The 13,073-nt window shown below is 45.9% G+C and overlaps 1 protein-coding gene across 1 annotated transcript in view; it reads right to left on the minus strand.

The window, feature by feature from the left end:
- Window positions 1-5,029: 5,029 nt before the first annotated feature.
- Window positions 5,030-13,073, minus strand: part of PRKCH (protein kinase C eta) — a gene marked incomplete at both ends in the record, with an annotated part of 114,151 nt that continues 106,107 nt past the window's right edge. The window contains 2 exons of the mRNA XM_079536653.1: window positions 5,030-5,176; window positions 6,496-6,639. Coding sequence (XP_079392779.1) covers window positions 5,030-5,176; window positions 6,496-6,639 — 291 coding nt within the window. The remainder of the gene's footprint in view (window positions 5,177-6,495; window positions 6,640-13,073) is intronic.

The raw sequence follows: 13,073 nt of genomic DNA on the forward strand, positions 1-13,073 counted from the left end.
TCAGAGGTCACACTCCTGTCCCTTCTCTTTCTTAGCTTTAAGCACTTGCACAAGAGGGGAGATAACCAGGCTTTCTCCCACAGCTTCCATATGGACATCACTAGGACTCTGGCTGACTCAGGGTCTCCACCATCTCATCCAAGATTCCCAGGTACCAACTTGGTACTGCTTGGTAACCATGCACCAACCCTTATTTATTGTTCCTCCACGCTTTTTGACCTCCTCTTCCTCCTGTGGGCTCGGCTTCATCAGCAGAGGACTTCCAGTTGGCGATGGCCTAGGGGCGATCCTGAGCACCGTGCAATGAGTGAGGATGGATGAACAGAAGGCAAAAGTGACATTCTTGTGAAGGACTGATGCAGGAGGTCAGCAATGCTGCTCGACGAGCTCTACGCACAGCAACGATACAAGTCATCAACGCCTTCCCCAGCCTTCCTCTTCACCTTCCTCACTCCCATGTTGCTAAATGGGTTTGGAGACAGCGAGGCAAGGAACCACACAGTGGTGACCATACAGAAAGAATAGGAAGAGGCAGAAAAATATGTAAAACCCATCACGTCTTCTGTTCTTGAGGTTTTATCACTCATCTTTTGGTATCTGGCATTTCTCTCCAAGATCCAATGCCTGGATTCTCGTCAATTCACAGACTCCAGCTTTCATCTAAAAAAAATGTGATTACAAGACATTCCACCTATTGATGTGGAGAACTGCAAGTCAGAATCTGAAATATTCATAATCCAGATGTTAAAAAAATGAAAAGATTTTGACATTTATTATTTTGGAAAGCTCTTGACTTCTGAATGAGCTGTGATTTTTAGAAGACCTGACTCATCATTTCTGAATGCTGGGGTTTGGCAGCCTTGTGTCTATTTAGTAATACAAAGCCTTACTTGCAGCTTCCAATAAGAAACCTAATGGCATGATAAGACAGATTTTTATCTCATTCAAGTAATTTCTAAATATCAGGAAATTTACTTAACAGCAAGAGCTGTAAAAGCTGTGAAATGATTCCCTGGGGAGGAGCAGAAATCTCACGACTGCACACTGCTGAACAAACCAACAGCTCTCTTCTTTCTGGCCAGGATGGAGCGGATGACCCCAGACACATTTTCCCCTTCACTTCTCTTGGCTCTGGCTAACCAAGTCCTCATACTGCAGGCACTGAAGCCTATCTCCTATCCAGCCGGGGAAACAGCAACGTCTGCAGAAGGAACACTCAGCTTCAAGCAAAAATACTGTTGGCAAACCATTTCACAGAATCACTGATGTTGGAAAAGACCTCTAAGACCTAGTCCAGCCATCAACCCACCCCCACCATGCCCACTAACCACGTCCCTCAGTGCCACATCACCACAGATCCTGAACACCTCCAGGGACGGTGATTCCACCACTCCCTCTGCAGCTGTGCCACGCATTAGCCCTCTTTCTGAGAAGAAATATTTCCTAATATCCAACCTGAACCTCTCCTGGTGCAACTTAATGCCATTAACTCTCATTTAGGACTTCACAAAGAGAAAGGAAGCTGTGCCAACCTCTGAGAATGTACACAAAACATCTTTATCCAGCACTTAGAATTGAATTTTTTTACATTAAAATCCCTTAGGCACTTGGAGTATAGTGAGATTTTTTTCCCACTGCCTATCAAGTAGTGGTATTAAAAATGATGGCTTTGGCAGCACAGCCGGTATGAGTAGATGCAAGATGATTTTAATCTATTCATTCTATACCATCTGCTTCTTACCCTCAACTTTCAAAGGCCCCGAATGAGATGTAGGCCATTGACTTTTATAGCTAAATTTCATCAACCTCTTTGAAAATGAAAGGATTGCGCAGAAGACAAATTTTGAGACATCAAAGGGACCTTCCCTTTTCATGCAAGCACTAAAAGCAGTGCAATGGGAACTAATTACAATTTGCTCCATTGCCAGTTTTCACACTGGAGCAAATACAAGCATTTTATGCTTTAAACCTTGCAACCTGTGTCTGCCAGCTTACACTCCTGAAGCCAGAACCAAATTAATAGGCTAAAACCATCTTGCATTCACTCAGGCAAGCAATGAAGCCAGAAGAGCTGGCAGGCTAGCTCATGGAAAAGCTCTTCCTGCTTTGTTTTAAAAATCACCATTTTTTTACATATTCAACAGCAGTGTAAACATTAATTCAGCTTTTCCAAAAGCAGCTCTATCGCACAGATACTTTTACATGAGCTGATCTTCATCTGTGCTGCTGACAGAGTTTGGAGGGAGCGCGGTTGAAATGGCAGCTACTCGTAAAAGTACAGCAGAGCTCACGGATCTCGGCCAAATGTGGCTGACTCAAGATCTGCTGACTCGAGCGGCTGAAGTCATCACATAAACAGGCAGGCAATGGAAGGGAAAAGCTACCCCGAATAGTGAAGCAAGATCCAGGTGAAATTGTGAAAATCAAAGGCATTATAGCAGAACATGAGACTTCTAGTCCCAACATGCTGTCCAATGAGGTTACGGGTAGGGTGGAGTGACCCTGACGGCACTGGAAATCAATGAGAAGTGAAGCTGGGGAAGAACTTCCCTTTGATATTTCATCCCTGCCCCATCAAGTCAAAAACCTCTAGGCCAGAGCAGGCATTGGCTGGCCAGGGCGGGAGCTCTTCCTGCTCTGTAGGATGGCCTCAGATGCCATTTTACATCTTCCAGTGACCTACAAGCCTCAAGCTCGTGTGAATTTACACTTCACACAAATCACAACGGCACACCTACAGAAGCATCCTAGTTTCCATTCCCCAAGCTTTCAGGATGGATTGGTTGGGGTGGGATGTGTTATTCCAGCACAATTCTCCAAAGGTGTATCTTCCACATGCTTTGTGTCATCTGTAGTATAAGCAGAGCTGCTTGGACTCTGTGGTTGTGGAGACAGGATCAAATGTTTTGATGCTGAAGTCAACATCAGCTCCTCCAAGAGGAATCAGTCCAGGAGGTTTCCTGAGCCCCAAGGAAAGCACAACCAACGAAAACCTGGGATGTCACCAACATGTTGGCAAAACCACCTGTCCCTTACTGTTCTCCTGCACTGATCTCCAGGGGAAGACGGCTCATTCATAATCCTCAGCAGAGAGTGAATCAAAAAATTGTCACAAAATTCATAAAAGGCTGCATCAAAAGCTTTGGTGCTCCCAGTCTCAGTGGTCACATTTGCTGCAGCTGCCCCTGGGAAGCCAGCAATGCTGCAGTTAGTAATGCTCGGGCTACTTAGGGTCACATTTACACCAAACACTATGCTTAACACACATGCCAGTGAGATGCCATAGTGACCCCTTCACACAAATGCATTCATTCCTGTACCACTTCTTCCTATATGAGAAAGCAACTCAAGCTAGCTTGCACATCTGGCTCTTGGATTAGTTTTCTGGATATCCACTCTTTCCACTCTTCTTTCTTTCACACCCATTTGTCCTTCCTCCTCTCTTGCCCCGCTTTGATGAAGCCAGCTACCTACAGATCAGCAAGGGCCTGAGAGCCTAGTGGGATGCAATATAGCCAGAATATGTCCACAGAAGCAAGGAGACCAGAGGATGAAGCCATGTTCAGATTATAGGGAAAATACAGGAAATAAGGAGGGAGGTGTGGTACAATACACAAACACAAAGGCAGAAAAAGTCCAAAGGTAACAAAACCTATGCTGCACCTGCTGAACAGTTCAGTGGATGGTTTAGGGGTAGAAGTAAAAGGTAAAAGTAAGGAAAAGTAAACACCCTCTCAACAGTAAGTTTGAAATCCTTCTTCTCCTGTAATTCATCAGCCCAAAAAGACGTTATAATACTGACATAACAGCTTCAAGTCTAGCACAGAATGCAAAGTTGTACCACGGAGCTAAAGGAAAATCATTCAACTCTCAGAGGAGCAGGGAAATCACAGAAATATCTCAGTCTGACTTCTGTCTGGTTTTCACAAACAGCACTAAAAACCTGCCTCCATCTGCCTGGCAGAGGCTTGAGGATGCAATTGCAAAGAAGCGCCCATGTGAGTAACAAGCCCTTAAATCTAAGCCAGACCAAGTCACCCTTTTCTCAGATAAGGCTTGTCATTCTCTTGGGAGAAAGTCATTCTTTTACTTTACTTACTGGTCAGCAACTTTGAGGGATTTCTCAGCTTCACAGCTCCCATCACAATAATGCTACAAATTAGCAATACCACTTCGGATCAACATTTTAATGAGGCACTAAACCCACAAAAGGGGCTCTGTATAGCATAATTAAATAGAACGGGCCTAAATAAACAGTAAGGTTTTACTGGTTACATTATAGTTGAAAACAGCTGGGAGGCAAAGAATGGAGCATTGAAGATGCATGATGTAAAAAGGCATTTCACAGAATGCAACACTGAAACTTTTCATATCGCACAAACGGTAAAACAACAAGCACGTGACTTCCCTTTGATTTGGAAGAATCTGTGTGGGCACAGGGCACTTGTTTTTTTTCCTTCTGCCAGTCAGCACAATGAAATATTTCACTTGCAAACCCAAACAGCGGCAAAGAGAGTCATCTGTCCTTTGGAAAGAAATAAATACTTCAGAAACAGGTAAAGTCAGCAGGAATATCTGGTTCAATCAGGCCATGGGATGCTGGATCATGGCTCTCAAACGCTGGACAGTGCTGGACTCCACAAAACAGCCTTGCAAACAATCAGAATTCTTACAAATCTGTTTGGCTCAGAGCTGCAAGACACTTGTTTCGTGCTCATGTCAACTCCTCGAATTTGCTGCAAGCGATGACATTCAGGCTGAGCCAAATAGCTCAGCATCCAATTCTCCGTCTGCAGCAGCTATTTACAATATCACATTTGTTCCACCCTGTCAATATTTGATCCAAGAGCTGAATAAATCCCACAAACACAGGAAGGTTTCGATTTCACATTAAGGTAACGTTGACGGTGGTGCTTCTGTATCATGTAAAGTCAGTGCACTGTTACTCTTTGAGAATGAAATTTCTGGTAAACCTGGTTTTCATTTCATCCCCCCCAGTCCTCTAAGCAGCCCTTTCTCAGAATCGTAGCTATTGCTGCAGTTCTGGGCTTGTGAATGAAAAGTTTCTAAATTCATCCTGGTTTATCATTGGAAGAATTCCTTCTTCAATGGGAGTCAGAATGGGCTCCTCTTTTATAAAATCGGGATCAAAGTTGCTCACGTCATCTTTGGATTTCTGTCAAATGGAGAAGACAAAGGGAAGAGATGTCACAAGTATGCATCATCAGCTTGATACTTGCTTTGCATCTTTAGTCCAGTCCTTAGTGCAATGAACCGTTACCCCAACAAAGCTTACAGAGATTTTTCTGTGTCTGTACTGGGAGCAACTGAGTACCCCTTAGAGCCTCTTACAGCGTAAAGCCTTTTAGAGTCTTTGCAGGCTTTTGACAGGCAAACCTCTCGCTGATTTAACTGATACTGCTGCTGAAGGGTTGCCTGCCTTGATGCAAAAGGACAGGGCACATAAATCAGTCCCTTTCCTCCAGTGTTAGCACAGATCAAGGCATTCAAAATGGTCCATCAGCAGTGTTCCCAATTAGCTGACTCCACACAGTTCTTCCTCATCTGCAGGTCTCAGCTGGGCTTGCTGGGGGCTACACTCCTCTACATGCAGTCATTAAACTTACACAATAATGAATTATGAGGTAGCAGCAAGACAGATGGCTTGACTCCAGGTGTTGGACTTCTAGCTTCACCAAAGTGGGACTGTTTACAGTGTACACACACAAATTGGGTTCGTGACACATTTTCACAAGGCATGTGTTTTCCTTGAATCCAGAACAAGATGTTTTATCAACTCCTAAGTCTGATGTTTCCAGATTTGGCCCAGATCGTGGATGCACTAAGGAGGATCCCTTAGTCTTTGATTAACATTAAAAACCAATCAAGTGGCTGATCCTGTAGCTGCAGTTCCCCAGGATGCCCTATCCTGCACGCACTGAGCTCTGTGGAACAGGACCAAGCTGCCCACTGCTGTTAAGAGTTAGCTGTGTGACCCAGCATGAGATACAGCCAGCCTAGCCAAAAACTTCAAAGGCAGTGAAGCCATAGAGAGTACTTTGGAAAGTCTCTCCACAGGGAAGACGAGAACATTACAGAGCATCATTTTGGACATGTGGCACCACTGGCAAAATGGGCAGCACTGGTAGTGGAGCAGGTAGAATGAGGATTATTTACCCTGTTTTACATGTGGGCAAGGCAAAGGGTAGCTAGGTGCCTGACCTGCAGCACAAACCTGCCTCTTTTGGCACTGAGCTGACTTTGAAAATCCAGCATGGAGAGGAAAAGCAATCTGGACAACGTCATTTGTCCAACCAGCAGCCAAGCCAAGACCAGAGACCTCACCTCCTGCTTCCCAGACCAGAGCTTTCAAGTCAAGGCTGCATTTCCTCCTCCGCCTTTTGGATGTCACACCAATGAACCTGCTTAAAAACCCCAGAAGAGACGAAACAAAAACAGGCCCCTTTCTTTCCCCCATCCCTCCTTCCCACATACAATTCGGGGTCTGAACGGTGGCTCCATCTGGCGCTGGTTCAGCAGCTCCCAGTCCAGCTCTTTGAAGTAGGGGTGCCGCAGGATCGCGCTCTCACCACCCAATGCTGTGCTGCCCAGCCGCATGCTGGGGTTCTTCGTCATGAACTGCAAAACAAAAAGGGCTGTTTGTTTCCTCCTGCCCGGCAGGGCCAAGGGAGAAAGACCTATTAGCGGTGGCACAAAAGCTTGTCCTCAGCTTTCCTGTTGAACCCAGTTGCTGGCCAGACTTCTCGATTTCATTGTACTGGAACTGCATGCAAGGAACTTGACTCATTCTCTAGAGGAAGAAATCTGGGTGTATTTCTCCCTGGTCTCTTACTATTTCAGTCAAAACCTTGGTAACCACAACAAGAAAAGAAAGTTGAAGTGCATCACTTGTAACGTTGTAGATGTTACACAGTGTCTGGGGTGTTATTTATTTCTGTATTAATTTCTGAGGAACACAAGCTCTCACTCAATGCTGTTCACCCACCAGCCAGGCTTTGGATGAGAGCCTGTCCTGAGCTGTGTCTTTTTCCTAAGCCTCAGCCCGCTGAAGTGCAGCCAGAAGCCTACGCTTTCCTTCCTGTCATCTTAGGAAACAGAAAAAAAAACAGAGAGGCATTGGCTTTCAGAGTTCCCAAAACTTTGAGCAGATGAATACTTACAGGTGACTGTCTCCTCCTCTCAATGGTGAAACTCCAGAAGAGGGCTTCCTTTTGTAATACACTTTACTCTACTACTAGCAAAAAGAAATCTGAAACTTCAGCCAAAGCGCCCTGATTTGCCCAAGGAGCAAAAGGAAAGCCATAGACCGTGCACACAGTGTGAGAGGGCATTGATGGCTGCCCTCGTTAGGTCCCAACACGAATGATGAAGTGTGAGTGTTTCAGATATTTCTTAAGGGGAAGGGAAATATTGGGGGAGGAGAAGAATCCTTTCCCAAGGCAGGAAAAGAGCTAGTGTGCTTGTTAACTTAGGATTATAGTTCTTAAAAACTCAGTAACACACAATCTTTTCCTTCCCCTCAAGTACTTCTAATTCGTAGGAGAAACCAGGTTATGTTTAAGCTGGGAAAATAGCTGCTTTTATTTGCCTATTGAAACAGCAACATAAAGCAAGCCCCACTCTGGTGGAGGTGTCCAGACGATTTCCTCGAAGATGAAAGAGCATTATGTTTAGCAAATAGCTGAACCAGCCAAACCAGACAATCGGTCACTGTTTCGGGAATGACCAAGTCTGCTGCATCTGGGCTGTGAGGAAATGAAAAGAAGGGGAGATGCAGCAAGAAGCCAACTTGTTTCTGACTGCGGGAGCTTTTCAGCAGGGACAAACTCTGCTAGGTCGAGAGGATAAAAAGTCTGGTCATTCCATGCCTACAGAGATGACTGAGAGAAGAAAGAAGACTGCCAGAGTACTCCCCAGGGCTCTGTCTGAGGGGGCCTTCAGAGCCAAAGATGAGGGGTATCTGCAGCTCAGAGACCTCACAGGACCCCAGAAGCTGATAAGTTGGCACAAAATCCCAGCTCCAATGTGACCTCTCCCCATCCTGACAGCTCTCAGGACAGGTACTGCCGCTGCATTTCCTACGGCAGAGCTGTTTTCCACCATCCCACCCCAAACCACCAATACAAGCACTGCTGAGAGCATCTAGGTTGTAAGAGCCATCACCAGGACAGGAGCAAACCAGCATGGCTCTCCCCAGCTGGGGTGTCCACATGCTCTCCTTGGATTCTTCACTCATGCAGCTTTTTCAAGGCCAAGCCAAAGGAACGGCACAACTTCTATTTTTCCCTGACCCTTTCAACACATTTTTGTCCCTTCCTACCAACAGAAACCAAACACAATTTGCTTCCCATGGGACTCTGGCCCAAAATTTCTGTGTAATTCTGATCTCCAGACAATATCTCGGTTTCCAAACCAGAAATAGGTCCAACCAAAATCTCTCAAGAGACTTGGTTCAAACAAGCCTTTTCAAGTCTTTAACTAAACTTCTCTGGTTTGCAAAACATGCCAGAAATCTGCTGGTAAGCCCATATTTCTCTAGAAATTCCCTGTCCAGATCTTTGTCCCCACAGATGGATATCTGCACCTCACTAGCTCTGATTTGCATTGCTGGAACATCTAGAAAGCTCAAACAAGATCAGAGCTTGCTGGTACTGGGAGTGGTAATGACTGAAAGAGTCCAAAAGAAGAGGCAAAGAGGAGACAGAGAGCTGGGAATAAGGTCCATATCCATTGGCTCCCAACCTACTGGCACCATTATGCCAGGAAGCTTTTGCTAAATGTGTGTAAGGAAAAATCATGTAAGACTTCATCTCTGGAAAGTTAACATATTTTTCTCAGGTTCCCATTCGTGCGCAACCGTAAGAGACCAAAACCTAAACCAGACTGCTCATTCCCAGACCAGTTCAGGGCCCTGGGATATGAAAGTGTGTTTACATTCCTATTTGCTTGCTTTGTTCAAAATGATGCCAAAATTGCACCAAGCAAAGGCATCCGATGCAACAAGCAGAGAGCCAATGTAAATGCATTCCTTACTGCTTAAAACACCCCTTTTGTTAGGATAAGGATTAGCCAAGTGCCATTCCTTGAGGTGGGCTGTTTTGGGCTCTGAAAAAAAACAAAAACAAGAGTCAAAACAAAGACTGTTTAGAGCTGACCAGCTAGCTCTAGTTTGTGTGCTCAACCCGTGTATTGAGAAACCTCAGCTGACACCAAGCGTCAGGCAACTCTAGGCTCCATCTGCTCATGTCTGCTGCACAGAGAAGGCAGGAGGTGAGTGAACACTTCAAACTCACCCACTGCTGGAACACGTTCTCCTCACTGGCTGCTGAGTGTGATGCTGAGGCTGCTGCAGAAACTCTCTGAATTAATCCTCACCACAAAAGCAGTAAGCTGATGGATGGGATACACAATCAAGCAGCACAATCCCTAGCCACCAGGCACATGCTCAGTGCTGCTGCCTCTCTTCATCTGTAAAAGCAAGGTGCTAGAGTGACCCACCAGCACCCAAAAGATTTTGGCAAGGTTTTTTAAACTCCCAATAGCTTCTCTCTCAGATAATGCAACCCTCTGAAGTGAGCTAATGGAGTGTACGTATATCATGCACTCTATAATGAGTATCAATGCAGCACGAAGAGGCTTGTCTTTCATGGCAGTTAACCTCTAACAATCTGCTTCAACAAAAGGGTGGGATATGATTTCAAAGGATGACCTCTTACTGTTAACCTCCAACCCTGATAAATGTACTGTACACTGTGCTGAGACCTCTTGACTGCATCTGTGCATGGGAACTGGCACTGCGAATGTTGCCTCCACAAGTCAGGACGTGAAACACACTGCTGTCTCCAGGCAGCCACAGCTCCCTGTCAGATCACTCAGCCTGTGAATGTGCTTATATGTCCACATCCAGCTGCTGTGACAAAAAAACAGATAACAGCCATTGCTGCTCTTCCCTTGCATGAAACGTCCTGGTGAATTTTGGAAGCAGCAGGCCTGCCTCAGCAGCCTGGTGAAGGTTGGGCTGTCTTATCCGGGAAGCGACTCCAGTCCTTACCAGACAATCAAGCTGAAAATCAGATGTGCAAACCATGATTCCAAAGAAAGAGCACTGCTTTTGCACCTGCTGTCTTGTATAAGAGACACAAATTAATAGATGGCATTATTGAAGTCAGTTTCCACAAGAGCATACAGCTAACACACTCAAACCCTACCTGAATTCACCAGAAATTACTGCACTGACAAAAAACTGGATGATGCACTTTGCATTATGCGGGAGGTCAGAAAGAAAGAAGAATATAATGACCTCCCAAGGCTTAAAGTCCACAAACTCTTCTCTCTCTGTACCTGAGGCAGCATTGACATTTCTCTGCTGCAATAGGGCAGTATCTGAAGGCCTGTCTCAAAATGGTTCTGGTATCTGATGGCATTTAGAGCACAGCAAACAAAGAACTAGGGGTTTCTGAGGAGCTTAATGACAAGCTCAGCTTTCATCTCTGAAATAAGTACCTGGAGCCTGTACCCACAGCTCTGACCATATAAGCAGCACCTTTGAAGCAATCAGCAGAATGACAGGTAGTGCTGGGTGCTCAGAGCACAGATGCTGCCCTCTACACAAGGGCAGGCTGTGCAGGGGAAAGCTTTTTGGAAGTGCAGATCACCTTTACTGCATTCAGAAACAGTCAGGCTCTGGGGCTGGAAAAAGCCTTACAGAGTGTTGGCTGCTCCTGGCATCCACAGGAAGGCCAGGGTCAGTCTCCTGCTTTACAGCTAGGCTCAGGTTGGGTAGTCCTAAGTTTCCTTCCAAGTACAATTCTCCAGTGTTTTTGCAGGTGGTGAAAGATGTTCTGCAGAAAGTTTTCCATGGCAAAATGTAATCTCCCAGTGTTTATTATCTCTAATTTTGCATGATTACCCAAAATCCATAATGAATGTCACCCTCTGGTATGCTAAGTCCAATGAAGAAACACAGAAAAGTCCAACAGCAACACCAACAAAGCAAACTAGCAACGTTCCTTAGCAAAAAGAAACACGTCATCACCGAAAATCAGAAGGCCTCCCAGCAAAATCAATAGTAGGTCAACCAACTTGAACTTGGCCACCAGGCCTTGGCTATGATCACATCCAGCCACGGGGAGTGCAAAGAGCACCCCTGGGCTGGGTCCCTAAGGGCAGACTGGAGCAGGGCTCTCACTGACCTCAGCCAACCCCTCAGTAACAGCGCAGCCAAATCCAGCAGCAGGAAAGAGCCAAAAACATGACTTCATGAAGCCATTTGAAAAACATTTACTGAAAGAAAATGCAGCAAGTCACGACAAGAAGTGAAGAGGTGGAGATCAGCCCCTGTGTGTGAAGTTACAAGGAAAAAATGCAGAAGCAGCAGCGCCAAGCAGTGGGAAAAATCTGCGTCAGCCCTGGGAGCTCAGCCCACGGCAGGTGAGGGAGTGCGGCGGGGCACAGGGCCCCACATTGCTGGGACCATGCTGGGAAGGGTTGCAGTCCCCCAGCTGCAGGACAGGGCTGTACTGTGCTTCAATAGCACTGCCCACGTGCTGTGCTGCAGCTCCCGTCTCAAGAGGCAGCAGCGTGTGTAAATGAGTGCAATGGCTGGAGGTCTGTGAGGGGATGTCTGTACAAGGCAGATGTTTGTAGGTGCTCATTTCCTAGTTTACAGGTTCCCTCTCTCAATAGTGACATTCTGATAGGTTTCTGGGTAATTCATTTGCGTGCTATTTGCATCAGGATAATTCATGCTGTGAGTAATATTACAGCGAATAGATTCCATGAAGTTCCTTCATGTTCTAGGAAAGCAGCAACAAACCCAGACTCCTCCACGGGAGAAACGCTCCAGGAATACAATCATTCCTTTCACACTGTCAGCCATCTGGAAGAGGAGTCCATTGTTATTTCTTGTGTTAAAGAACATCTTGGATGTGCCAGCTCCCCCCAGCATTCTGTTGTACTTGGCAGAGTACATTCACCTTGAAAGAGAAAGCACTGCCCCCAAGCAACACATCTGTTAAATGCAAGCCCACAATATTCCCCATCTTGCAGACTGGCAGGACAGAACCAGAGGAACTCCTGCTTTGCTTTGCTGAGCCCAGGGCAGCCTGCCATGGGTATGAGAGCAGATCTTCAGTCCCACCTCCTCACCACGACTACTTCCATTTGCCTCAAAATCTTCTTTACAGAACTACAGAATCGCAGAACCACAGAAAGGCTTGGGTTGGAAGGGATCATGAAGATCATCTAGTTCCAATCCCCTGATGCAGGCAGGGTTGCCAACTACTACATCAGGCAGCAGCCCAGGGCCTCATCCGTGGCCTCCAGGGATGGGGCACCCACAGCTCTGGGCAGCAGTGCCAGTGCCTCACTGCCCTCAGACTGAAAAATTTCCCCAATATCTAACCTAAAACTCCCCTCTTTTGGTTCAAAACCACCCCTCCTCATCCTATCACTATCCACCTGTGTAAAAGTAGATTTTTAGTTGATTTCTTCAGGATTGTGCATATGCAATCATCAATCCCGAGCTGTTAGAAGCGAGAGAGATTTGCCAGTTCATGGCACTAACTCTTCCTGCCTGCTGGTGCTCCTCGTGTTGCTATCCAAGTGCAGACCAGCAGCAGAGAAGGTTAAGGCCCCACAGTCTCCCCTCTAGTAATGAGGGACAGCGGGGAGATTGCGAGATACTGAACATGCTCGTGTTCATTAGGACTCATATGCTGAACTAACAGGGCAGAAATTAACTCGAAAGGAAATAAGATTTCTCAAAGATCCATTTGATCTGAGACAAAAGGGAATCGTTACATAAATAGAGCAGTTACTCTAATTAAGGCTTCTCTCCATGAATCTCCTGACGGAAGGCTGCAGTTGCTGAAAACAGTTTGGTTGTCCATTATGTAAGGCAAACAGGCCTGCAGTCTGAGGTTTCACTACCCCTCATCCACCTCTAACAAAGAGAAGAAAGATGGCTCTATGGCTCCAGTTGTCAACGTCAGTATTATTTTTAACGACTGGAAGTCAAGAGGCTTTAGTATAGCAGGGAGACTTTTTTATTT

This window comes from Tetrao urogallus (assembly GCF_951394365.1).
Source record: "Tetrao urogallus genome assembly, chromosome: 6".
NCBI classification, from domain to species: Eukaryota; Metazoa; Chordata; class Aves; order Galliformes; family Phasianidae; genus Tetrao; species Tetrao urogallus.